This window comes from Rana temporaria, chromosome 3, assembly GCF_905171775.1.
Source record: "Rana temporaria chromosome 3, aRanTem1.1, whole genome shotgun sequence".
NCBI classification, from domain to species: Eukaryota; Metazoa; Chordata; class Amphibia; order Anura; family Ranidae; genus Rana; species Rana temporaria.
This window is the reverse complement of record NC_053491.1, coordinates 354,722,516-354,750,050: the sequence shown is the minus strand read 5'-3', so window position 1 is coordinate 354,750,050 and position 27,535 is coordinate 354,722,516. Positions and strand designations below refer to the sequence as shown.

General features: G+C 43.9%; 1 protein-coding gene across 1 annotated transcript in view; it reads left to right on the top strand.

Annotated features, from left to right (window-relative positions):
• The window catches only part of BTBD11 (BTB domain containing 11), a 379,045-nt gene that overhangs the window by 306,874 nt on the left and 44,636 nt on the right, over window positions 1–27,535 (top strand). Inside the window, exons 4-6 of the mRNA XM_040345198.1 lie at window positions 21,386–21,538; window positions 24,279–24,444; window positions 24,717–24,806. Coding sequence (XP_040201132.1) covers window positions 21,386–21,538; window positions 24,279–24,444; window positions 24,717–24,806 — 409 coding nt within the window. The remainder of the gene's footprint in view (window positions 1–21,385; window positions 21,539–24,278; window positions 24,445–24,716; window positions 24,807–27,535) is intronic.

Below are 27,535 nucleotides of genomic sequence, written 5' to 3'. Positions count from 1 at the left end.
TGCGGGGGACACTCTCATGGGGGGTGGTGGATCATGGAGGGAGCGGATCTCACCTCACCATCTCCTCTCACATGCTACACCTCTCACCCTCCTCACACACACATCCGGTCACGCCCCCCACCGTGTACAGGGCATTACACTTTGTTGAAGCACCTTTTGATTTTATTACGGCACTCAGTCTTTTTGGGTATGAATCTATCAGCATTCTTCTTTGCAAAAACACTCCAAATCTGTCAGATTGCGAGGGCATCTCCTGTGCACAGCCCTCTGCAAATCACCCCACAGATTTTCAATGGGATTCAAGTCTGGGCTCTGGCTGGGCCATTCCAAAACTTTAATCTTCTTCTGGTGAAGCAATTCCTTTGATGATTTGGATGTATGCTTTGGGTCGTTATCATGCTGAAAGATGAAGTTCCTCTTCATGTTCAACTTTCTAGCAAAAGCCTGAAGGTTTTGTGCCAATACTGACTGGTATTTGGAACTCCCCAAGGCATAATGCTGCCACCTTCATGGTGGGTATAGTGTTCTTTTGTACACATACTGTAGCTGCTTACTTTTAACATTAGGACTGGTTGGGTGCTGCTGCTGCCATTGCTGGTAAGGGAACCCGGCAGTGTAGCCTTTTGGCTTCACAGCTGGGTCACTACTGCGCATGAGAAAATCATGCTCCGCCACTGGCCCGGCAGAAGGGGAAGGAGAAGGGGGGCTAAGCTGCTGATGTACTCTGCTGTGGCCTGGTCTCCCAGAAGTGGGGACATGGTACCTGTAAAACAACAGGTACCCCCCCCCCCCAAAGGTGCCAAATGTGGCACTGGAGGGGGAGGGAATCAGATAAGCGGAAGTTCCCCTTTTGGGTGAAACCTCGCTTTAAGGTGTTATGTGTTAAGTGTCTTCACCCCATTGTCTGCCTCCTAGGTGTGAATTACCATTGTTAATTTAGTCAACTATGGTTTCAGTCTGTCTGCTCATCTCTTGGAGAGATGAGTTATTGACAATGGTTATTGAACCATTGTGGGGTGTTTATGTGTTTATGCTTATGATAATGTATAACATACTTGTGTATCCTGGGTTGTGGGCTTGTTCCCGGACTGTCTGGGCATCCCCTGACTAATCAAGGCTTGTTGTTAATTAGCATATTGTTTATGTTGGTTATTACTTAGATGTGCTGATGGTCTAGGATAATGTGATCAAGCTATTACCTGATCTTGCATGGTGTATATATTCTGTGTGAATTTACAATAAATAGTTCCAGTTTGCACCTAAGCTAATGTTGTCTAGTCCTTGGGTGCTCAGCTATAATACTTGGTTCCTGGTTCCAGACTGGAGGAAGCTATATCTTGACAAAGGCACCCAAGCTGGGTGCTGGACATTCCGTCACAATTATGTTCTCTGATTTTGGACCTCAGCCCCATCCATCAGTCACTCTGTTTAGATCACTCTTGTTGGATACTAGGTGCTTTCATTGGTCAGGGTTTGTTATGGTCATGGCTTGGATCCAGGGAGCAGTTCTTGAATCCAGTGTCAGGGAATTCACACTCTTAGCAATCAAATGAAACTACTTATGGAGGAGAGAACAGAAGAGGGTCCCTATCCCACAGAGGTAATTGAAAGGAACTTTTGGTTTAAACTGTTCCACAGTTGCTCCTGGAGACCAAAGCCAATTGACAGCTATGATCTATGTTTTTTCCATGGAAAAACATGTTTTCTACTAATGATGTAATTCCACACTTGAAGATGTAAGCCTGTGGAATGTACTAATTAATGAGAGACATAATTCATGTTATTTCGTAACACACGCCCTGTAAGCTATTTTCAAAGTAAGCAGATGGCACAAGAAAAAAACAAACACAAATATTCAAATCTGGCTCTAATGATGCTTTTTTTTCTGCAGCCTCATCCAGTTCAAATATCTTCCTGTTAATTTGACGTACTGCATACTTATTCTCTCATTTTAATGGTTAAATAGATTTTATTACTTCATAAAATCTGCTTAATTATTAAACATTCAGTAACTGAATATTTGCATTCAGCGAAAAGTGCAGGATGCTGTCTGGTGAAATAAAAGTGCATATCTACAAAGCTGCTGTACCCCCAACTTCTGGCTCAAGCCATGAGATTTTAGACTGTGTGACAGAGCGAGAACATGTCACTGGGAAAATGGAGGAGAATATGACATAGGATTCATATTATGGGTTAATGCGAGGTCCCGGACTATTGTTTCTAAGCTGTGTTTTTATTTTTCCCCGGATTTCGTAGTTCTTTAGAACTTTCAAACCTGTGTCTGGATTTTACCAGGTGCCTGCAGCCTATGAGTACACAGGTATGCAGGGTCATTGTATACTCTAGCTTGGGAATAGCTCAGAGTTCTCATTTTGGACCCAGCTCCCAGTGTGGAAGACATGAGGTCTCACCCAGGAGTCAGAGGTGCCCCAGTCAGGAGCCAGGAGATAGGAGGTCTCACCCAGAGGTCAGACGTTCCCCGGCAAACTGCCAGGAGATAGGAGGTCTCATTCCAGGTGTCCGGTGGCCCCCTTTCGGGGGGTCAGGAGAATCCCTATCCAGAGACCAGGATTGGGCCATACAGCAAGGCGATGCAACTAAAGGTTAAGAGAACCAAGGGAACCAGTAGAGCTGGACAACAGAGTCAGAGGGACTAGTAAGAAAAGCAGTGGTGCTGCCAACAGGTGGCTCAGTATTTTGTTTGTTCATATTTATGTGGAAGAACCCCTGCATGAGCAACTGATGTCTATGTGAACTTTCCATTTTATTTAATAAAAGTGGGTTGCCATGCCCTAAAATACAGTTTGGACTGGCACAACTCATTGAAAAATAACCTACCACATGAGTATAACATCCCCAACACCACAACTGTTATAAAACAGATTCTGCTTCCCTCCCTTGTTTCTGTAACAAATGTTGCACCAGAATGTATGCTGAGTTAATAACTTGAGACTAAAAGACAGATCAGATCCAAGAGGTCAGAGTAAAGTTAGAAGTCCTTATACAGTATGTGTACACTTAATGGCCAAAGAAGACACCTGACCATTATACCTGTATGAGCTTGTTGGGCATCCTATTCTAAAACCATGTTTGGATTTAAACCTCCACGGTTTTAAAAACCTCCACTTTTCTGCTATAGGTTTTCTACAAGATTTTGAAATGTGTGTCTATTCAGCCAAAAAAATTGTATATGAGGTCAGTTGCTCACAGTTAGTGTTCCAGTTCATGCCAAAGGTTTTCTGTAGTGTTGATGTTAGGGCTTTGTGCAGGCCACTCAAGGTTCTCCATACACAACTCATCAAACCATTTCCTTACAGAGATGGAATTGTACACAGGGATCATGGAACATAAAAGAGAGTGTTGGCATATGGTTGGAAGTGCACAACTGTCTAAACCAGGGGTGCCCAACCTTTTGAACAGCAAGGGCCACTTAAGCGACTTGGTAACTGGTCGCGGGCCACAGTAAGAGGAGCGGGTTGATGACAGCCCACTCGGCTCTATAGAGCCTACTCTACTCTCAGCACACCAAACTCACAGGTAATAGAAGTCTATGGCTCAGTGCATGTAACCCACAGGTGCACTTCTCTGATCAGTTTGAAAGCAGCCCAGTAACCACTGCAGAACATATATGATTGATTGATTGATTGATTTGAATTTTCTTTACAGCGCCACATACACCCAAGAGGGTGTGCCTAAGCACTGGAAGGAGATCCGCTGATCTATTCTTAACCAAAAAGCAATCTAAAGAAAGAAAAAAAAAAGAGACTACGTAGACGAACCGGTGGCTCGTGTACATAGATAAGAGGAAAAGCCATGTATAGCATATAAACAATACAAGACAAACAGGAACAAAAGGAGGGGGGACAAGGAGGTTTAGGGTGAGGAGGACAGAGGGCAGGGGAGGGGAAGAGGACTAAGATAGTTTGATTAGGGGTGGTCAAAATCAACTTGCCTCAAAGAGGAAAGTTTTCAGGGCCTTTGCCCATATATACACTGTGATATTAGTAATAAACGTACCTTTAATAACAGTATTCTATTTTATTCCATCACAGAGCAGGAGGTTATGGGCCACATCAGAGGGCTCCGCGGGCCACATGTTGGGCACCCCTGGTCTAAACAGTTTTTGCATGCTGTAGTATTAACAGTTTGTTTCACTGGAAACACCTGGACCCAGTAATTTGGAGGGGTGCCCCATGCTTTTTATTATTGTGGCAGGGCGAGCCTGTGATATGGTGGTTTACTCCAGATTTTGTAAGAAGCTAGAATACTAATGGCACAGGTGTGTTCTGGCTTAATATGAGAGCCAGAGTTAGAACTCGGGCCCCACCCTCCAGAGGGGGTCAGTGTGTGAAGGGAGCAGTGAGAGGTGCTGGTATGCACCATACTGTCCTGGACAGGACAGACCAAGGCCCAGGCCTGAGAGAGAGTCCATGAGGCATAAAGCAGCTGGGAAGCTGCAAGGAAAGATGCAGAGCTGAGGTACAGCATTTGTGCACTAACACTGGAGGGCCAAGGGATACTAATCGGAGCAGTGAAGCTGCCTAGAGAGTCAAAATGCTGAGTGTTATATTCGGTTTGTATTGATGGTGAGAACCTACTGCATGGGAAGACATGCCTGTATGAACTTTTGTCTTTCTTTCAGGAAAAGCCCTGAAAGCTACTTCTGACATGGAGTAAACTGACTGTTTTGGCACTGCCACTGAGCTATAAAAACCATGATAGGTGTAACAGAGGTGTCTCTAGAAACCTCACAGGAGCTCATGGTGTCTGAGCTTGAGGTTTCCCAGGACAACTGTGTAGCTGCCCCAATGGGCAAGTGTGTTTCACATGAGGTGAAAAGTGATGTACTAAGTATCCTACAATCTCAAACTCCAAATGTGCTAAGACAGCCTTTGAAAATGAGGTAATGCTGCAGAGTTGTCTCTGGAAATCACACAAAGGACTCCCGGAGTTCGAGCCGGTGGTTGTCGAGGACAGCTCTGATACTGCACTGGTGGACCAGAAAGGGGGGTTAGTTCAAATGGTACAATATGTGTTATCACGGTGATGTTACAACTGACAAAGGTAATGATATTGAGCCCCTTTGTCCCCCTGTGTCTGCTTGGGCAGATGGACCTGTGCTGTACACATCGCTGTATATACCGCAGACGGGCGGCCTGGTACTGTGTAGTACCAATCAGTTGAAACAGGCGATACAGAAAGTGTTAAGCAATGTTGGCCAAAATTGGTATCGGTTACTGCAGTGCTGGTCACTTGTGTGGAACGTGGTTGCGCGGTTCTCTGCGAGAGTGCTTCTAGCAGCCGTTTTGTGCGGAAGACGCTCATAGGAACTACTAACGAAATCGGAAATGACAGACAAGTCTCCCTGTCTGATGGTGTGATAGGGTGCATAATGGCTGGTGATGTTCCAGGTGCGGCAGAACAATGGTTGGTACATGGCACGTATACTGTCTCACCCGCTAAACTTCATGAGAAGGAAAGTCCCAAAAGAGATGAGATAGTAGCGAGAATTCTGTACATCACCCGCAAAGAGGTACAGATTAAGCCACCCAGAGATACTCTGACAGGAAGTAATAACCATAATCGGGAAATGTGTAAACCCATGTTGAAAGTTGTCTCACAGTTTTCTGGGTCGCTTCCTTACTTAAACTCACTGTTTTGGCAACCACTGAGCTTGGGAACTTTTGTTTCATTGCCTCCATAGTTTAAGTAGACATCTAAGATACCAGGCAGCTTATCAAAAAACGTAGGGCTCATCATAGTGAAATTTACCACTTCTTCATCATTACCTTCTTATGTTTTTCCTAATGAGAATTAAGATAAGGGCAGATGAATGTGTTGTTTGGCATAAGATTGAACAGGGCCAGTATACAGATGGACCCTAGCTTTGAGAGATTTAGGGAGCAGAGAGGAACTCCTCATCAGATCCGTAGAACCTTATAATGTTTTGTAGTTTTATATCCAGTGTATATATATATATATATATATATATATATATATATATATATATATATATATATCTATCTATCCATCTACAGTTGCCACAAAAATTATGTGAACCCCTTTGGAATGATATGGATTTCTGCACAAATTGGTCATAAAATGTGATCTGATCTTCATCTAAGTCACAACAATAGACAATCACAGTCTGCTTCAACTAATAACACACAACAAATTTAATATTACCATGTTTTTATTGAACACACCATGTAAACATTCACAGTGCACGTGTAAAAAGTATGTGAACCCTTGGATTTAATAACTGGTTGAACCTCCTTTGGCAGCAATAACTTCAACCAAACGTTTCCTGTAGTTGCAGATCAGACGTGCACAACGGTCAGGAGTAATTCTTGACCATTCCTCTTTACAGAACTGTTTCAGTTCAGCAATATTCTTGGGATGTCTGGTGTGAATCGCTTTCTTGAGGTCATGCCACAGCATCTCAATTGGGTTGAGGTCAAGACTCTGATTGGGCCACTCCAGAAGGCGTATTTTCTTCTGTTTAAGCAATTCTGTTGTGGATTTACTTCTATGCTTTGGGTCGTTGTCCTGTTGCAACACCCATCTTCTGTTGAGCTACAGCTGGTGGACAGATGGCCTTAAGTTCTCCTGCAAAATGTCTTGATAAACTTGGGAATTAATTTTTCCTTCGATGATAGCAATCCGTCCAGGCCCTCATGCAGCAAAGCAGTCCCAAACCATGATGCCCCCCCACCACCATACTTCACAGTTGGGTTGAGGTTTTGATGTTCGTGTGCTGTGCCTCTTTTTCTCCACACATATTGTTGTGTGTTTCTTCCAAACAACTCAACTTTGGTTTCATCTGTCCACAAAATATTTTGCCAGTACTACTGTGGAACATCCAGGTGCTCTTGTGCAAACTGCAAACGTGCAGCAATGTTTTTTTTGGACAGCAGTGGCTTCCTCTGTGGTATCCTCCCATGAAATCCATTCTTGTTTAGTGTTTTACGTATCATAGATTCGCTAAGAGCCGGTTCACACTGGGGCGACCTGGAATCCGACTTCAAGTCGCCCCAAGTCGCGCGGTCGAGAAAATTAATGGAAGTGAATGGGAGCCGTCTTAATGTACACTACTGAAGTCGCTCCGACTTCAGAAAAGGTTCCTGTACTACTTCAATCCGACTTCTAGTTGACTTGTAGGCAACTTGTACCCATTGATTTCAATGGAAGTCGCCTCAGAAGTCGGATCACTGTCTTAACTGAAGCAACAATACAGGAAGATACAATACATTTCTCAGGCAAACACCTCTCTCCCCTTCCCTCCCACAGAGCTGATTGTTGTTTGATTGGCCACTGGAAAGCCTCCTGTCCTGGAGGCGACTTGAAGTTGCCTTGTACTGTCCTGGAGGCAACTTGAAGTTGCCTTGTAAGTTGCCTGATGATTCATACTCAAGTCATGTCCAAGTTGCCTCCCAAAGTCGTGCTAGAAGTCGTGTTGCCCCTGTGTGAATGGGCTCTAACAGGGATGTTAGCATATGCCAGAGACTTTTGTAAGTCTTTAGCTGACACTCTAGGATTCTTCTTCACCTCATTGAGCAGTCTGTGCTGTGCTCTTGCAGTCATCTTTACAGAACGGACACTCCTAGGGGGGAAAAGCAGCAGGGCTGAACTTTCTCCATTTATAGACAATTTGTCTTACCGTGGACTGATTAACAGCAAGGCTTTTGGAGATACTTTTATAACCCTTTCCAGCTTTATGCAAGCCAACAATTTTTAATTGTAGGTCTTCTGAGAGCTCTTTTGTGCGAGGCATCATTCACATCAGGCAGTGCTTCTTATGAAAAGCAAACCCAGAACTGGTGTGTGTTTTTTATAGGGCAGGGCAGCTGTAACCAACATCTCCAATCTCATCTCATTGATCGAACTCCAGTTGGCTGACACCTCACTCCAATTAGCTCTTGGAGATGTCATTAATCTAGGGGTTCTATATATATATATATATATATATATATATATATATATTACATAGGGCTAGAATATACACTCACTGTGCTCTTCACACGCTGTCCATTTGTCATTGCTCTGAATCCATCTTTAATTGTGTAGAAAACCCATTGTGGTGTGTTTGGATATAGAAAAAGCACTTTTTTTTTTATTTCTCTGAATTTGCGGTTTATTTTGAAAAGAGCTGAGATTTGTTCAGTTACACCGTAAATTGTGCACAGATGCAAGTTAACAGACAAAAACAGAAAAAGATGTTGGAGACGTGCCTGGACAGATTTAACTTGTGCTCTGTGCTGTGACAGAGGTTGCCATGCAACATCTAACCCTTCTTCCAGCTGAGGTGAAGAAAATATAGGCCATCTTTTTTTAAAAGGTGTACCTCATACATTAGGTAACAGGCAGTTATGAATTGGACCAAAACAGCCATTTTCTAGAAGCCAGTGACATATCTAGTTCATACTAAGTACATAAGTTGCACCACTTCAAATGAAGGCCACCCTCACTGGATGTTTCTGCAGGATTATTGGTTTAGATATATTTTTGTACAATAAATTATGAAAAACATATAATTAGCAGAGACAGCTTTTTTTTCTCTTTGGGTGAAATTATGTAATAGCCTGGGTATGTAGAGTCTCTTAAATTATTATAAATAAGGAACATATTTTGTCTGCAAAGTTGTCCTTGTCTTTATGTACCATAAAAAGTAACATTCGAAATGCTGCGTCATGACCGCCATAGTTAAAGGGTCACTAAAGGATTTTTTTTTTTAGCTAAATAGCTTCCTTTACCTTACTGCAGTCCTGGTTTCATGTCCTCATTGTTCGTTTTTGCTTTGATGTTGCTGTAATTCCTCTCTGTTCTGGACAATTCCTGGTTGTCTGTTTCCTGATCACCACAGTACTGGGAGATTTCTCACTGTGGTGACTAATCAAGGAGGTGTGATTACTGTGTGTCAGCACCAATCCAGTTTCGTTTTACAAAGCATCACTGCCCTCTATTGGCTCTTTGTCTCTGTACATCAGAGAACCAGGAAACAGCAAAAATGAAACTAAACTGCAGGTACATTATATGATTGGTTTTTATCTATTTTTAATAATTTTTAAAAGGAATCAGTTAACTATTATGTCTCTATACCCTGTAAACAGTAATTTCAGCAAAAAAAAAAAATTCCTTTAGTGACCCTTTAAGCTGCACCCAATATGCAAAGCCCCACTCCCTCACTTGTGTTTGTTTTAGAGAAAACAGACCCGAGGTGCAAATTCTACATCCATGTGCTGTTTTTTGAGGTTTCAGAGCAACATGAGGCAGGTAAGGTTCCTTCAAGTGAAACCAAATCCCCATCTCTGGCCATCACTAAAGGGCGTTGCCCAGGACAATATTTCCCTTGCCTCACTGAAGAAATTGACCTAGATCTTGGGCTTATTTGAGATAAAAATGTCGGTAAATTCTGTGTATTTATTTGAGATATAGTATATTCATACACAAAAAGAAATCTTAGGGCGAGTTCACACCAGATGCAGTCGAGTGCACGCTTAGCCATGCGCACATGGTGTGCCAGGCATGCCTGTGCACACTCTGAGGCCCTGTACACACGATCAGTCCAAACTGATGAAAACGGACTGATGGTCTGATGTGCCTACACACCATCAGTTCAAAATCCGATTGAGTCCAACGCGGTGATGTAAAACACAACGACGTGTTGAAAAAAAACGAAGTTCAATGCTTCCAAGCATGCGTCGACTTGATTCTGAGCATGCGCAGGTTTTGAACCGATGCTTTTGCGTACTAACCATCGGTTTTGACCGATCGGTCATCAGTCCGATTTTAAAGCAAGTTCTAAAACTTTGGACTGAAGGACAAAAGTCTGATGGGCCATACACACGGTAGGTTTGGACTGATGAAACTGAACCTCAGTCCGTTTTCATCAGTTTGGACTGATCGTGTGTACAAGGCCTAATCATCCTGTGTTAGACAGATTCCTCCTGCTTGGCTGCAGAGACAAGGACTGGGGAATCTCTGTCCTCAGTCCATTTCTCTGTCTCAAAGTGAGACATCCAGGGTCTCTTTAGACCCCTGATTATTTACCAAAGCCCCCCAGTGGGCCTCCTAAAAAATATTTGTATAAAACAATAATATGATAGTAAAAAAAAAAAATGTAAAAAACATTAAAATTGTAAAAAAGTAATAATAAAAAATAAACTACTGCCCTACGTCCACTGCTCTATCAACACTGTCCATTGCCCTACTATATAAATGCATTTGGAACACTGAAATTATGGAGTGAACCAGCCCCCAAAGTCAACCTGTGCTAGTAACTTATTTTTTAAGATCAACTAATTCTCTAAATAAAAGGGGTATGATTGTATCCCTTTTGTGATATAGCCGCTCCTCCCTGCGGAATACCAAGACTTTCGGAGTATGGGAAGGGTGTATGCACCCCTTCCCAATCTTTCCTGCTAGGGCCAGGCCAGTAAAGCCTGTCAGTATTCAGGGGTGTCTGTGTAAGTTTATGCATAGTTGCATAGCAAGTGCCTGCAGGAATCCGGGGGATTGTTGAGCATAATTTTTATTGCATTAATAAACACAATTTAGGCACTTTACTATGTCAAACATACAATATTTGTTTCACTATGCATTGTGTGTTGGCAGTACTATAAACCATGGGGGGGGGGGGGGGGGGGTTATTTAAAAAAGGCAAATCCACTTTGCACTACAAGTGCAAAGTGCACTTAAAATTGCATTGAAAGTGCACTTGGAAGTGCAGTCGCTGTAGATCTGAAATGAGGGGAAGCTCTGCTGATTTTCTCATCCAATCATGTGCAAGCTAAAATGCTGTTTTTTTGTTTTTTTTAATTCCTTGCATGTCCCCCTCAGATCTACAGCGACTGCACTTCCAAGTGAACTTTTAGTGCAATTTCAAGTGCACTTTGCACTTGTAGTTTGCACTTGTAGTGCAAAGTGGCTTTGCCTTTAGTAAATAACCCCCTATGTATAACTGTAACCATTCATAATGAATTCCCTTCATCTTCCTCATCTCAATGAAATTTTAAATCAAAAATTTAAATCAACTTTTATTTAAATTCCATTGTTTTTGTTGATGTGCAGTAGAGGATCAGCATTGGTTAAATAAATGACAGAGATGGAGCAAAGCCGGAATGATTGACATATACAATATCTGCTATCTCTCCCAACTGCAGATTAAATATGGTGACATATGAGTTGAATGAATAGTAGTGTGGTTTGAGAGCCCAAGACATATTTACCTAGTGCAGGCTGAATATCTTTGCTAATATCCGCCAGGAACTGGGTTACAGATTCCTTCTCCGGGTTAAATCCCTCAGGAGGTGATAATACTTTAAACCAGAATTTTGCAACATCTTTTTTTTTTTTAAATAGAAACAGCCTGATGGGTTATCACACAAGTAGAAAGCACTTCAAACACAGGAATATGTCTGGTCAGCTGAAAGGTGGGTTTTGTATCAGATGGCTGGATCCATTAGATTTGGTTATCTCTACAATCCAGCAGTAAGGATGTCACTCTGTTTTCAAAGGTGGGTGGTGGGTTAAAGATAGAAACTGCAAAGAGCATCAGCGGCGGCCAGTCCATTAGGAGCGTTTGGGCGTCGCCCCCTCATCCATGTGTCCGGCCCCCTGATCTACATTCAGGGTGCCGGGTGCATAAATTTCAGTGGCGGGTGTGTTTTTTTTTAAGCACGTGATTAGAGCCAGAGGCGCTAATAGGCTTCAAAAAAGGGTGGGCTTGGGGGCGCAGAGCACTGCCCCTCCGATCCCACCCAGTTGTGTGACAATAGCAAATTAATAGCTGCCTGCTGCCGAGGAGGAGAGGACACAGGAGCCGCCCACTCCACCAAAGCTGAGGAGGAAAGGACACTGGGCCGCTGCCCGCAACCCGGCCTTTGCCCGTAGTAGCCCGCAACCCACCCATAGGAACCGCAACCTGGCCAACACCTAGATGGGGTAAGTGCCCCCCCAAAAAAACACAATGGAGCCGCACCATGAAGCTCACTCCCGAGCCAGGCTTTGTGTGCCCATTGACGCAAACAGAGCAAATAGACCCTGCCCCCTCAGGTTTGGATTGACAGCAACAGGAGCCAATGGCTTCCACTGCTGCCTCCATGTCCTGAGAGAGTGCCGCTGCGGAAAGGGATAGTACTGGATAAAGATAGGGTTTGGGTAACTATTTAGGGAGGCGAGTGGGCGATACAACAGGTGGGACATTTCCTACATTTCTTACCCATGGGCCTGGGGCTAGAGTGCAGCATGGAGCCCTCCAGGAAATCACGGATCAGGAGATCAGGAGGCACAGAAGGAACAAGAGAGGACAGCAGGAGCTAATACTGCCAGGCAAGTCTTCAGAAGGGAACCACTGGTTGCAGCCAGGAGGGCTGGTGAGTGACATGTGCAGTCAGGAGGACTGGAGAGGCATGCCAGAGAGGACGGAGAGGAAACAGTCAGAGCTGGTCGCAGAGCCAGTGGGGAAGATTGCATTGTCATGGGCAGTGAAGTCGGGCAGCTGCAGCAAGGAGGGCTGGCAGGGCCTGAAGAGGACTGACTGGGAGCAGTAATCCACCTATAGGACAGTTAGCACAAAAAAACTTTCTATTTTCTGCTACATCATAGGGGCCCGTGGTCCCTGCCTGCAAAGAGCAAGTTACTTAGGCCTGGGTAAGCCAGTGTCTGGTCTAAACATGTGCTAGCTGCTCTTGGGAGAACAAGAGTTGTGCAGGAGGGAGAGAGAAAGAGCAATCGTCTGCAAGCAAGAGTTGCGCAGGAGAAGATTGGAGAAGTGTTGTGTACATAGTTGTCCCGATTGATTGACATACAATCCTCTAATTGATTGATATACAATCCACCTAATTGATTGACATACAATCTACCAACTGACTGATAAACAATTTGCCGGGCATCTCATAATTCCATTACCTCATTCATGTTAAATTCCCTAATAAAAATAACAAAAACAAGAACATGGGCTGTTTTCTGCCTGAGAGTGACTGACGAGTGAACGCTGGGCTACGCAGGGTGACAGGTGGGCCACATCACTTAGCAGCCCCTATGGAGGTACCACTACATATAAAATACACAACTCAATGTAGCTCTGTATTCTTTAATACATAATTAAATATATATATGTTTTAAATACAAGCAATGTAAGCACCTGAATTAGCTTGGTATCAGCCTCTTTTGTGCATGTCTGTACAGCAGAGCTCAGAGGGAGTGAGAGAAGCAGCTTGAGGGACCAATCAGGGGTGTGTTGCAGTGCAAGGAGATTGCTGATCGGTGGAGGAAACATAGAAATGTGATAATCAGTCTGCTGTTTCTCCATTTGCTGTTCATTTACAAGGTGACGGTAGGGAGGGGACCTGTATGTGAAAGTGAAATTGCAGCAAAGATTGGTCAAATCTCCTCCACTGTTAGTTGAGGAAAGTGGAAAAATAGTGTTGGATCTGTAAGATTATTTTATTGGTATTGCTACCTTAAAGTATTGATGTTGAGGTAAGTCCCCTGGCAGGTGACTTCTACACCCCAGAGGATCTTGGTCTCCTGGGCTTGTAAAGTAATGTAGCAAAAAGTGAACTTGTGCCGTGCCGCGTGTGGCAGAGCTGTGCAAATGTCAGAACTGAGGGCCAAATCCTCAAAAATCCTGCCTAACTTATCTTTTCCCATTTAAGTTACACTGCCTTAAAATTTCTACCTAAGTGCCCGATCCACAAAGCACTTACCTAGAAATTTCAGGCCGTGTAACTTAAATGTCTCCGGCGCAAGGCGGTCCTCTTCTGCAGGGGGCGATGACAATTTAAATGAGGCGTGCTCCCGCGCCGGCCGTACTGCGCATGCTCGTGACATTATTTTCCCGACGGGCAGCGCGCAAAATTACGTTACGCCGGGCTTTGTGGATTGCGACGGGACAATAAAGTTGCGTCGGGTAAAAAAAAAAGTTACGCGCCGAAAAAAAAAATTCAAAATTTTAAAAAAATCGCGGCGATCGAAAAAAAGGTCTGTTTTTACAAGGTGTAACTAGTTTACACTTTGTAAAAGCAGAACTAATTTTACGTATGCAAACGTAAACTTACGCATAAAACACAAAGCTGAAAAGCTTTGTGGATCTCCGTAAGTCCTCATTTGAATACGCGAAGCGGCATTTCGACTCGAAATGCCCCCAGCGGCGGATGCAGTACTGCATCCTAAGATCCGACAGTGTAAGTCTCTTACAGATGTCGGATCTTCTGCCTATCTTTGGAAAACTGCTTCTGAGGATCAGTTCCAAAGATAGGCACAGGGATACGCAGGCGGAACAGCAGTTCCGCCTGCGTATTCCTTTTGAGGATTTGGCCCTGAATGTGCAGAAATACAAATCCTTTGGAAGTTAAAAAGAAAAGCTCCCTTGTGTATATTTTGTATATTCAGCAAGTTTGCCTGGAGTTCCACTTTAATAACTGGAGAAGAAGGCCGGTTTATGGAGACAGATAGTATTAAAATTCTAAAGCAACTATGCAGCTGTGACAAATGGTAACTCCTAGTTAGAGATTCGATATCTGTAGAGACATTGATAGGTGACACGAACAACTCACAGATGTATCACTCAAATGCTTTTAGGGAAAATACTTCCTGTCGCTAAAGTAATGGGACTTTCTAGTGTATATGACATGTCATCTTCCATGTATTATATACACTTCCTAAATATTTCAACAAGGTTGTCTTGAAGGTGCTTGTAAGTGATCTGAAATGTACATCGTCTAGCCCATCGTTGTTCTTGGTCTGGGGAATTAGGTGATGCAGCGTTAAATGCTATAGTCTGATTTAGTACCCGACCGCTGTAATTCAATCTCTGGGGGATCCTTCCTGTGTATTTTTCTGTTCACTTTCTCTTAGTGAAGGACAAACTAAATAAAGACTTAAAGCTGAACTCCAGGAAAGTACAAACTACATAAATGCAGCTCTGTATTTATTAACATGTGTGGCAAGAAGGGCTGGGGTTTAAATCCGGACATTGTAAAGTCTAATAAAAATAAAAAAAACAAGCATGTTATACTTACCTGACCTGTGCAGTGGATTTGCCCTGAGTAGCCTGGATCCTCCTCTTCCAGAGTCTCTCTTCTGCTCTTCTGGTTCCTCCCTCCTGTTAGGTGCCCCCACAGCAAGCAGCTTGCTATGGGGGCACCCAAGCCAAATCACAGCTCCCTGTGTCCATTCAGACACAGAGCTGTGGCCTGGCCCTGCCCCTTCCCTTCTCTTTTCTGATTGGCTGACTGGCTTTGATTGACAGCAGCTGGCTGGCCAAAACAATACTCGTGGACATCGCTGGAGAGAGACGGGGCTCAGTTAATTAGGGGGGCTGATGTTGGCTGCTGCACACAGAAGGCTTTTTATCTTAATGCATAGAATTAAAAAAAAACTTCTGCTTTGAGTCACGTGTCCTAGTTTTACAGGTGCATGCTGGGAGACAGGTGTCCACAAAAAGCATCAAAAAAGCATTGAAAACACGAAATGCATTTTCGCAAACCGCATACCACATTTTTAGGCACACTAAAAGGGTCCTAAGGCAGCTATAAAAAACATAAATAATGCAGCTTTGTATTTAATAATACATAATTAAGTTAAAGTGGATGTAATCCCTTACATATACCCAGGGAAGTGACTAGCCTCAGGTGATACACAGAGATGAAACAAATCCTCCTACATATGTTGTACCTGTTTATCTGCAGTCTTCGTTTCTCTACATCTGTTCAAAGTCCAGAATTTGTACAACTTGCCTTAGCTGCCAGAAAAAGGGGGCGGAGAGCTGAAGTTACACTCTGCAGGGCTCAGTTAGGAGAGCCCTGAAAACTGATTGGAGGGAAGACACACACACACTCCTTCACATGGCACACAGGAACAGAGATGAGGCTATCAATCAGCTGGAGCTTCCTCCCCTGTCACCTTTTTTCTCTTGGTGTCAGAAAAACCTGTCAGAAGTGATTCATGCTGATAGAAGAGTAATGAAGCAGCAGACAGAAATGACACGTAGTGCTCTTAATTGAGACAAGTACACAGTATAGAGCAGTGTTTCTCAACCTTTTTCCAGTCGGGGCGCCCTTGAAAAATATTTTCAGTCTTGAGGCACCCCTGTCCAAGACTTGGTTCACGTCGCTGTGTGTTGCGGAACACGCGCAAAATCGCGCTCGTTCTTGACACACAGACAAATGCTCTGCTCTTTAGGGGTCCCATTAATTCTTAATGGTGCACCATCCATTGGCAAACATGGGTTGCTTTTGTTGTGGCACAATTTAAAAAAAGGGTCGGGGACTTCTTTCCCCGCATTACTGCGGGTAGGGAATTGAATGGGCTGCCCTACACGCAGCACGCATCCACACAGAACCAAGAGCTTGTTCACATGTCAGGCTGGAGGGGCAGTAAAACCACATGGTTGAGCTGTTTTTACCACCCCCAACTTTAGCCCCTTTAGCTGCAGAGGCAACAGCTGGGGGTGTAAACATGTTGTGGCTGCAGCTGGAGGTATACCCAGGGTGATTGGGGCTGCACTGCAACTACCCCGCAACTGTGTGCATTGCATTTACGGGCTTAAAACAGGTGGTAAGGAGGCAAGATACGCCTCTTTACTGGCTGACAAATGCCCCTGAAAAGCAATATTAACACAAATTGCTTTTCAGAGGAGCAGCAGTCCTCGCTGCTATCTCGAACAAGCCCTACAAAAGTAGTTCTGATGGTACAGGAATAGGGAGGTCAGGATTAAAAGTAACATCCATACAGACAAATGCGCACGCACACAGACACACGTACAAACACACACAGTGTGTGTGTTTGTACGTGTGTCTGTTTGTGTGCGTGCGCATCTGTCTGTATGTATGTTACTTTTAATCCAACCCCCCTATTCCTGTACCATCAGAACTACTTTTGTCACACACACACTAACAGACATGTGTACACATGCACACATACACTGAAAGAAGAACTGTCAGAGCTGCACAACAACCAATCAGATCCAGAGTGCTGTAGCCATGAATGGAGGATGTGGGGTGTCAGTGACTGTGACAGCTGGTTATTCATAGTAGAGCCCCCCCTCACCACCTTACCCTTGGCCTCGCAGTCAGCGCAATACTTGTTGTCCTCCTCCCTCAGCATACGAGACAGGATGGCCTGGTGCTGCTCATTCAGCTTTAGGGCCTTTTCCCTCTCTGAGCGGGTGGCCATGTCTGCGGGCAGGGGAGCAGTGTTGGTCATGGTGACTCTACTCTTTCTTCTTCCACCTCAGGGAAAAGCGCGCCAGGCAGAGTTCAGGACGGTACCCACGGCTCTCACGTCACAGAAGCAGTGCGTGCGTCCGACCCTCCCATAGCAACCGATGACGTATTCGGTTGGCAAGACGCGGTCGGGAGGCCCGCACAGCCAACACAGCTTCCCGAGTGCCGGGAAGTGAGTTTTACACAGCGGACCGGCACCGCTGTAAAGACAAATGCCCAGCAGTAATGTTACAATATTTGGGGTCATTTTGACGCGGCACACCTGGGGACTCCTCACGGCACACCAGTGTGCCGCGGCACACTGGTTGAGAAACGTTGGTATAGAGGGATATGCTTTGTTCATATTTCATATCTGAGGTTTACAGCCACTTTAGGTTTTTTAAATTCAAGCAATGAAAGCACCTAAATTAGACTTGGTGTCAGACTCTTGCACTGCACAGGGGGAGTGAGAAGCAGTACAGGGAGCAAATGAGCTGCAGTGCAGGCCAGGAGAACGCTGATAGAATTAGAGAGCAGCGTGACATGGACACGAATGTAAAAGGGTTCTTCTTCTAGTGACTGTCTCATACTAACCTCAAGGGGCATTTCTCTGCTGTTAACCATTGTAAGGGGATATTTCTTCACTGACAATATAAGAGGTAATTTCTCCACTGACCACCAAAATAAAGGGGCATTTCCCAACTCAGGTAAAGATTATTCTCCACTGACCACCAGTGCCAAGGGAAATTTCACCACTGTCCATTTTTTAAAAGGCCAATCGCTTCCCAAGGTACTGCAAATGCTGCATACAGTCTAGTCTGCCATACAATTGCATGGCTGTATTCAGCTGGTAAACCCACACATACATGTCCGACGGTTTTCAAAAGTCGAAAAATCAAAAAAGTCAGGTGCAGATGTAGGTGACAATGTAAAGGAGTTTTCATGAGGCAAAAAATGTGCTTATTGTAGTGTAGCGCTCACCCCCGAAGGAGCCGCTGATTGATTTGGGATCGGCAAATTAAGTTACCCTGACATGGCTCCAGGGGTGCAGTGGTAGAACAAATAGTGAGCGAAGGTCCAGACAGTAATTGAAGGGTTTTCAATGCTTTATTTCCAGGCCAACACAGCCAACATCAGTTTGGAAGGACAAGGTCGATGAAAGGATAGGAGGAGAAAACCTTGCGGTATCAGGCCTGGATAACAATGGAGCAGTCAGTACTACTCTGTATAGTACCAACTTCTGCAACTCATCGGCACTCTACTCGTAGGGGTAAAGTGCCCCCGGACAGACCCCTATGATAGGCCTGGCAGCCGAAGTGTCACTCTGAACCGTCTGGGAGGAACGGGTCTGTCTCACAGACCCGGCTCTAGGGCCTTGGTCACAGGCCAATTTTAATAAAGGACTTAGGTGAATAAAGAGCAACTCCTCCCAGTAGACTTCTTCCTAAACAGGCCCCCGGATGACAGCAATCATACCTGTCAGTGATCCGAACACCCGATCCCAGACTGGGATTCTTTCAATAGGTCCTGGAATCCAGGAAAACACTGAAGTCCACCTTTTCCTCCCGATGAGGTTTGAGGCAGTATTGAGCCTTGGCCAAGTGGGCCACGCTGGCGGGGTCCATGGATGCGCGTACCCTGAAGGTGGGTACCGCACCTGGAACGGGGACCCCGCAAAAGTTTTAGAACACATGACCCCTGTCACAGATATACTCTCCCCCAGCATGCCTTGCGAGGGAAAACTCCTCTAATTGGCTGCTGGGAAAGCTTGCTCTGCCAGAACCCCTCTAGCGCCAACTGCTGGCCAGGGATGGCACTGCATCCCTGGACCACAGACTGACCCAGTGGACAATTCTGGAATGACAGACGTCCGGAATTTGAACAAATCTTGAATGGGAGCAAAGTAACTCTCCCATTCCCCATTAACTCTGGCGTAGTGGTGCCCATGCTAAAAGCAAAGGGGGCGCTACAGTAGGTTGTGTTCATGAACTCTAATCAGTTAAATAGGCTATATTCTAACAAAAGGGGAGCTGTCTTACAGTTTGTTTTCTTTGGAATGCAGCCCCCCTGCAGAGTCAGACTTTTAGATCTTTTAGATTACCATCTCGTAGGTGTGGGATGAGGGCATTATTTGGAACTCTATGTCTGTCTAGTGTGCGTGATCAGCACACAAGTTTACACAAGTTTACATGTTGGATTTCTCTCACTTGATTGTTAGGTCTCGTATACAGAACCGTTTTCCTCGACAGAATCCATCAAGAAACTTGGTGGCAGAGCTTTTTTGCAGAGGAAAACTGTCGTATGTATGTTTTTCTTCGAGAAAACAAGCTCTCTTTTTCCTCGTCGGGAGTCTCAATTTCCTCGTCGTGTTTCTCGTCGGGCTGGTTTACGACGAGAAACACGTTTGTGTGTATGCTTAGAAACCAGCGCATGCTCAGAATAAAGTATGAGATGGGAGCGTGCCTTCGGTAAAAGTAGTGTTTGTAATGGAGATAGCACATTCGTCACGCTGTAACAGACTGAAAAGTGCGAATCGTCTCTCACAAAACTTTTACTTAACACGCAGTAATATGAGATTAGCAAAAGCAGCCCCAAGGGTGGCGCCAGTGGAATCGAACTTCCCCTTTATAGTGCCGTCGTACGTGTTGTACATCACCGTGTTTGACAACGAGGAGATTTTGTCTTGACAGTGTGTACACAAAGAAAGCTTGTCAAGTTTCTCGACAAGCCTAACAAGGAACTCGTCGAGGAAAACGATGTTTCATTTACAACGAGTTTCTCAGTCGTGTGTACGAGGCCTTAGTATAGAATATACTTTACACGTCCAGTGTGTGCTGTGTCCTTGGTTTATTTGCACTCTCAGACTTCCCTGTCTGTACATGAGCTGTTGGCCAAGAAGTATGTTGGAAATAGCAGAACATTGATCCATAATTGAAGTTGTTGGTCACAGTCTACCAGTTGCCAGAAGAGCTGTGGAGTGGAGTCTTTGTTCCATCCACATATCTTTTTCCATTTAGTGTATACCTTTTAAAGAATATAAATAAGCCCCCTACAGTGGGGCTTCCCAAGAATTTATGCTCGAAATACCCACCCCCCCATGTTGAGGGCATGTGGCCTGGTATGGTTCAAAAGGGGAGGGGTGCTCGCTCCTCCCCACCCCCTTTCCTGACCTGCCGAGCTGCATGCTCGTATAAGGGTCTGTTATGAATCTTGCGGGGGCCCCACGCCGTTTTTTGGGGGGTTCCCCTTAAAATCAATACCAGACCCTTCCTCTGGTATGAAGTGGGAACCCTATGATGTTTTTTTTTTTTTTATTTGGCGTGGAGTTTCCCCTAAAGATTCATACCAGACTGAAAGGGACTGGTATTGTCAGGATCAAAGTCAGTTCAGTGATGAAAGTTGCAGGGCAAAGTTAGATTCACAGACCAATGACTGTCGTGTCGTACCAGTGTGTGGGTTCACATACCTAATTGTAGGTATTACTCAATATGCGATTACATGTGAACAGCTGTGGACACTTTCAGCCTGTCATTGATTTGTACATTTTTTGTGTCTGCAGCTGATCAGAAACAACGTGCGGTACTTGCCACAGAAATCCGCAGATCTGTGCAGCATATGGCCTTAATCAGCCATGTTTATCAGCCTTTAGACAAGCAGCACCCCACACCTTTCTTCTACTCTTTAGTTTTTGTCTGGAAATATTAGTGGTAAAAGAAAATATATACATAGCACCATCTGCAGGCCTTCAGGGTGTATTGCAGATTCCAAAAGATTTAAAAAAAGTGAATAAAAGTGATACTTTATACCATCTCTGACCTGGAGAAATTCAAGTTCTGCTTCGAATTATGTTCTGACATCATACCTGTCAATAGCTTTCAAAGGGAATTAGCAAAATCCAAGCTGATCTGTCTTAATATTTCACAGCAAGGGAGGCAGAGCAATCTGCAATCACACGCAATGTATTAGGTTACATTAGCTATGAGATCGTACAGATATCAGGTTGTCAGTATTCTCAGTTGGAAAGCTCCCAAAGTGCACTGCGGTATGGGAGAACCGCCAAGAACCATAAGGCTGCCAGCTAAGCTCTATTTATTAATCATATTTAAAAGAAACAAAAGTGTAATGACTGCATTAAACTGTGCGATTGCGTCTGACCACCTCTCCCTCTGTTTTCATAGGCCGTTCCTAATGCTCCCACCCCTGATGGAATGGATACGAGTAGCTGTGGCTCATGCCGGATACCGCCGAAGTTTCTCTGTGGATAGCGATGATGTACGACAGGCCGCACGCCTCCTGCTTCCAGGAGTGGACTGTGAGCCACGGCAGCTAAAGTATGTACTTTCATTTGCAGGTGATGCTACAGGTTTATAAGTGTCCTCCAAGCATATATAAGAGATGAAAATGAATGCAGCTCTGTAGTCAATGGCACATCCTTAGTTTTGCAAGCAGGGTAACTACCTTGACGGCATAGCTCCCAACTGTCCCGGATTTTGAGGGATTGTCCCTTATTTGGAGCAATGTCCCTCTGTCCCTCATTCCTCCTCATTTGTCCCTCATTTTGGTCTGATCTATAGAGTTGTATATAAAATTCACTAAACCTTTCATCTGATTTCTAAATTGCTGCATTTGTAAATTCCAAAAGCCAATATAAAGGAATACTAGTGGTAAAAAAAGCACTTGTGGGTTTAACAAATCTTTTTTTTTTATTATTGTACAATTCTCCTTTAACCACTTGCTTACTGGGCACATAAACCCCCCTCCTGCCCAGGTGAAATTTCAGCTTTCGGCACTGCGTCGCTTTAACTAACAATTGCGCGGTCGTGCGACGTGGCTCCCAAACAAAATTGACGTCCTTTTTTTCCCACAAGTAGAGCTTTATTTTGGTGGTATTTGATCGCCTGTGCGATTTTTATTTTTTGCGCTATAAACAAAAAAGTGCGACAATTTTTTAAAAAAATACAATATTTTTTACTTCTTGCTATAATAAATAGCCCAATTTAAAAAAAAAAACACATTTTTTTTCTCAGTTTAGGCCGATACGTATTCTTCTACATATTTTTGGTAAAAAAAAAGAAAAAATCGCAATAAGCGACTGGTTTGCGCAAAAGTTATAGCGCTTACAAAATAGGGGACAGAATTATTATTTTTTATTATTATTTTTTTTTTTACTAGAAATGGCGGCGATCTGCGATTTTTATTGGGACTGCGACGTTATGGCGGACACATCGGACACATTTTTGGCACCATTCACATTTATACTGCGATCAGTGCTATAAATATGCACTAATTACAGTATAAATGTGACTGGCATTGAAGGGGTTAACACTAGGGGGTGAGGAAGGGGTTAAATATGTTTCCTATGAAGTGTTCTAACTGTAGGTGGAGGGGGGGGGTGACTGGGGGGGTGACCGATCTGTGTCTGTATGTACAAGAGACATAGATCGGTCTCCCCTCCAGAGACAGCACCGCTGTCTCTGTGTAAAACGGCAATGAGAGATGATCTCATATGTTTACATATGAGATCATCTCTCATTGGCCGCACAGATCGCAAACGACCACTCTGATTGCCTGTTCGCGGCGATCTGTAATTGGCTGTGTCCAAGGGACACGGCCAACACAGATTTTCCCCGCTGCGCGCTCTGGAGCGCGCGCGGGGACCGCCCAAAGGGACGGACGTCAATTGACGTCCTGTTGGCTTTTGGGATCCGCGCTGTAGCCGTCAATTGACGGCAGGCGGATCCCAAGTGGTTAATGGGTCATGGCAAGGGGGGACCTATGCCTGCATACTTTTGCTGATAGGTGTCCCTCATTCTCATCTCAAAAAGTTGGAAGGTCTTTGACTGGTCAACGACCTTTGCAGTCCCTGTACAGCAGAGCTTAGAGTAGGGAGAGAGAAGCAGCACAACAAGCCAGTTAGGTGTGTTGCAATTCAACGAGCATGCTGATTGGAAGAAGGAACAGACTGACAGATATATTGTCACTGTGCTGCTTCTCTTTTTACTGTCCAATTCATAGGGTGGGGTAGGAAGGAGACCTTTTACTGTAAGTGAAATATCCCCCAACAGTTGGGGGTACCTGTATGCAGAGTCAGATTGCGGGCGTCCATTGTTCAAAAGCCGCGCCTCCTCCTCGTCCTGTTCTGTGATAGGCGGAACACTCAGTTTCCCAGCAGAGCCTGTGTTCAGTGTTCCGCCTATCACGGAGGTCCTCTCATCCTCGGCCTCAGACGAGAGGACCTCCGTGATAGGTGGAACACTAAACACAGGCTCTCCTGGGAAACTGAGTGTTCCACCTGTCATGGAACAGGACAAGGAGGCGGCGCAGCTTTTGAACAATGGACGCCCGAAGTCTGACTCTGACTCTGCATACAGGGATAAGGTATGGAGATCGGCACAGTGGGGTAGGCAATAGGCACAGTGAGATATGCAGTGGGCACAGTGAGGTATGCAATGGGCACAGTGAGGTGTGTCGGAAGGGGGTCGTCTTATACGTCGAGTATATCCTAAAACCAACCTTTTAGCTGGAAAATTAGGGGGTCGTCTTATACGCCGGCAAATACGGTATTATTACTATTACTAACTTTAAACTTTTTATTAGTTTTAAGATAAACATTTCCAACAGTAGTGATTACAGTTATTTTGTTATTACTTTTCACATTGCATAAATCATAGAATAACAGACAATTAGTGAATGTGTAATGAAAAATGAAAAATTACAAAGGCAACAGATAATGGTCATATAATTGGAAAGCCTTTTCCGCCTACCCCAAATGGGAACTATCTGTAGGCGGAACTTGGTTACCAAGGGTTAGGAAAATGAACAGGGCTGTGTAATGTAAACCATATGATATTCAATCTTATAAGAGTTCATAGCTCACAATTCTTTAAATAGTTAGAAGCTCTCGGATTTCTTAGCCATTCCTGACAATTATTTTTAAATTGATTAATTAGAAGAACACATTGCACACATAGACTAATTATTATTGTTAACGCTGAAAGACTTTGGCCTGCTAAAGACTGGGAAAGGATTGTCATCATAACTCATGTCATATTGTCGGTCTATTTTCTGCAGGGCTGACGACTGTTTTTGTGCGTCTCGCAAACTAGACGCAGTGGCCACAGAGGCCAAGTTTAAACAAGACCTTGGATTTAGAATGTTGAACTGTGGCAGGACGGATCTAGTCAAGCAAGCTGTGACTCTGCTCGGCCCTGAAGGAATTAATAGCATGAGCGAGCAAGTAAGTGCGCCATCTAACGATAGTAAGTGGTATGACATCACCAAGATCAAAAAAATAAAATTTTCTTTTATAGCGGAGAAAATTAGCACCTTTTTTTGTCACTGAACGACTGTTGGGTCGCTTGCATTCGCCACCCATTTGTTAACAATATTAAGTCTCATTTGCCGCCCATCTGGAGTGAGAAATCTAGGTCTTAGTAACATTAGCCATATTTCTGATATGAATAAAGTATATTTTTCCATAGGTAATCCACTTGTTTATGTTCCACACAGGGAATGACCCCACTGATGTACGCTTGTGTGAGAGGCGATGAAGCGATGGTGCAGATGTTATTAGACGCTGGGGCGGAGCTCAATGTTGAGGTAAGAAAATGTTATCAGCATTCATTACGGGATCAGATTACTATGACAATGATTCAACAGACCTTCAATAAAGATTTTCAGAGCTAAACTGCTCTCATTTTCTACATGGACACTAAAAGAACATTTTTATGGGCTAAAAATTATTCACAAGCCTATCCGTTCCAAGAAATTGTGCAATGTAATGTGTTGTGAAGGCATGTTATATCTCATAAAACAATATAACAATTAATCCTCCTGTGCAGCCAATCTATCAACTTATAAATATTTAAAAATATTGGAAAATGATAAATCCTTTTTTAAACTGATCACCACTGTCACTAATATGTAGGGTTATCCCGATACTAATACTAGTATCGGTATCGGTCCTGATACAGAGTATTTGCTGGAGTACTCCTGCAAATGCTCCTGATGCCTAATCCGATACCTGGACAATCAGGAACAATCGGTACGGCAGCAGGGGGAAGTTATAATCACGATCTCCATGTGCGGCTTTCAATAAAGTAGCTGACTGACGCTTCTCCTCCTCTCCCCTCCATAGCTTTCAGCTGCTTTATTGAAAGCAACACAGGGAAATTGGTTATTAAAACTTCCCCGCCGCCAAACCGATTGTTCCTGAGTGTCCCCTGTATTCTCCTACGGCTCCCCTCTGTGTCCTCTTCTGTGTTCCTCTGTGGACTCCCCCTGTCCCCTTCATCCACCTCCGGTTCCCCTCTGTGAGCTCCTCTGGTCGTCGTCATCCCCGTCCTCCTCCACCCCCCCCTGTCCCAGATCTTTTAGGATGGAGAGCAGAGGAAGGAGCCGGTTTACGAATAAACAGAGTCAGTGATCACTGACTCTGTCCTTTCATAACTGAGCATCGTAAATTATGTTTATGATGTCTCAGTTTAGGAATGGAGAGGAGCCTCTGTCTCCTCTCATTTCATCTTCAGGGCAGCTGAGGCTGCTGAGAAACGGACTAGTGAATCTCTATCATCAGTCCCTTTCCATGTCTCAAAGGGGGATGTCAGGGGTCTGTTTCATGTCTTAATCTGCTGTGAATAAAATATAAATTATACTATAAAACTGTCTTTTTTATAATCGGTTGGAAATGTGATTTCGTCACTCCAAACAATCCAAAAGTGTACAAGAAAAGTTTGGTTCTTCTTTGTGACCAAATTTTATTCCCCATGTGTTCCACTACAAACCGTGCCCTCAACTTCTATCTGTAACCCACATCACATAGTTCTTAAGCGCTTGAGGGCACTTGCAGTGGTCTTAAATTATCCAGGTCTCGTTTTCTCTTCCCCAATGGTTTGTCTACCACATAAGGTGTCTAACCCTTTAAGGGCTCGAGAAATCTACAATGTGCACTCAATATCTCAAATTAAGATAAAGAACACACTCCCATAATGTAGTGATACATTTCTATATTAAAAATGTATTAGGTAATGCACACACATAATTAAAAATATAAATAGCAAATCTCATAGTATGTGGATCAGGCTCAGGGAAAATGGCAGCACCTTAACTTCCAGTTACGGTGCGCGATGACGTCACCTTGCATTACCTAATAAGCCTTTCCTTCTAGTGCAGTAAACCAAAGTAACCAGTCAGAATCCATCTTGTACTGGTCTGATCTCAGCAAGGTGTTTTGTGATTGGTTATTTTTGGTTGTCACACTTAATAAGAACTTCTTATTGGGTAAGGCTGTACATGTTGGAAGTCTTATGTGAGCTCCCTCTGTGCATTGTGAGAAAATGGGAACGCTCCAGAATACACCCTACACAAGGAAGGTAGGACATGTGTTGCCCAGACAGTGGCTATAGAATTGCTGGTTTTTATTTTACAAGAAGTAGTACTGTATATTATTTACAGATAACGATCATAATGCAAGAGCTCAGTTCACAAAACTTTATACAATAAATGTTTATTTTTAGTAAAGTGACTGTGATTTTCAAATTGCATTGGACTCTGACAACAGTTACATTTTAATAAAAATATTAAGGAACCTTATCCTTATGTGTTGGCTTACAGTGAATCTGGGAAATATTCACAGGGCTTCACTTTTTACACATTCTGTTATGTTACAGTCTTATTCCAAAAGGAATTACATCTTTTATGTTCCTCATGATTCTACAAACAATACCCCATTATGACAACTTGAAAAAAGTTTGTTTGAAATGTTTGCAAGTTTAATAAAAAATAAAAAATCACATGTACATAAATATTCACAGCCTTTGTCATGACACTCAAAATTTAGCTCAGGTGCATCCTGTTTCCACTGATCATCCCGGAGATTTTTCTGCAACTTGATTGGTGCCCACCTGTGGTAAATTCAGTTGATTGGACATGATTTGGATAGGCACACCTGTCTATATAAAGTCCCACAGTTAACAGTGCATGTCAGAGCACAAACCAAGTGATGACATCCAAGGTATTGTCTGTAGACCTCTGAGACAGAATTGTATCGAGGCACAGATCTAGGGAAGGGTACAGAAAGATTTCTGCAGCATTGAAGGTCCCAAAGAGCACAGTGGCCTCCATCATCCGTAAATGGAAGAAGTTTGGAACCACCAGGACTCTTCCTAGAGCAAGCCGCCCAGACAAACTGAGCGATTAGGGGAGAAGGGCCTTAGTCAGGGAGGTGACCAAGAATCTGATGGACACTCTGGCAGAGCTCCAGCATTTCTCTGTGGAGAGAGGAGTACCTTCCAGAAGAACAACCATCTCTGCAGCACTCCACCAATCAA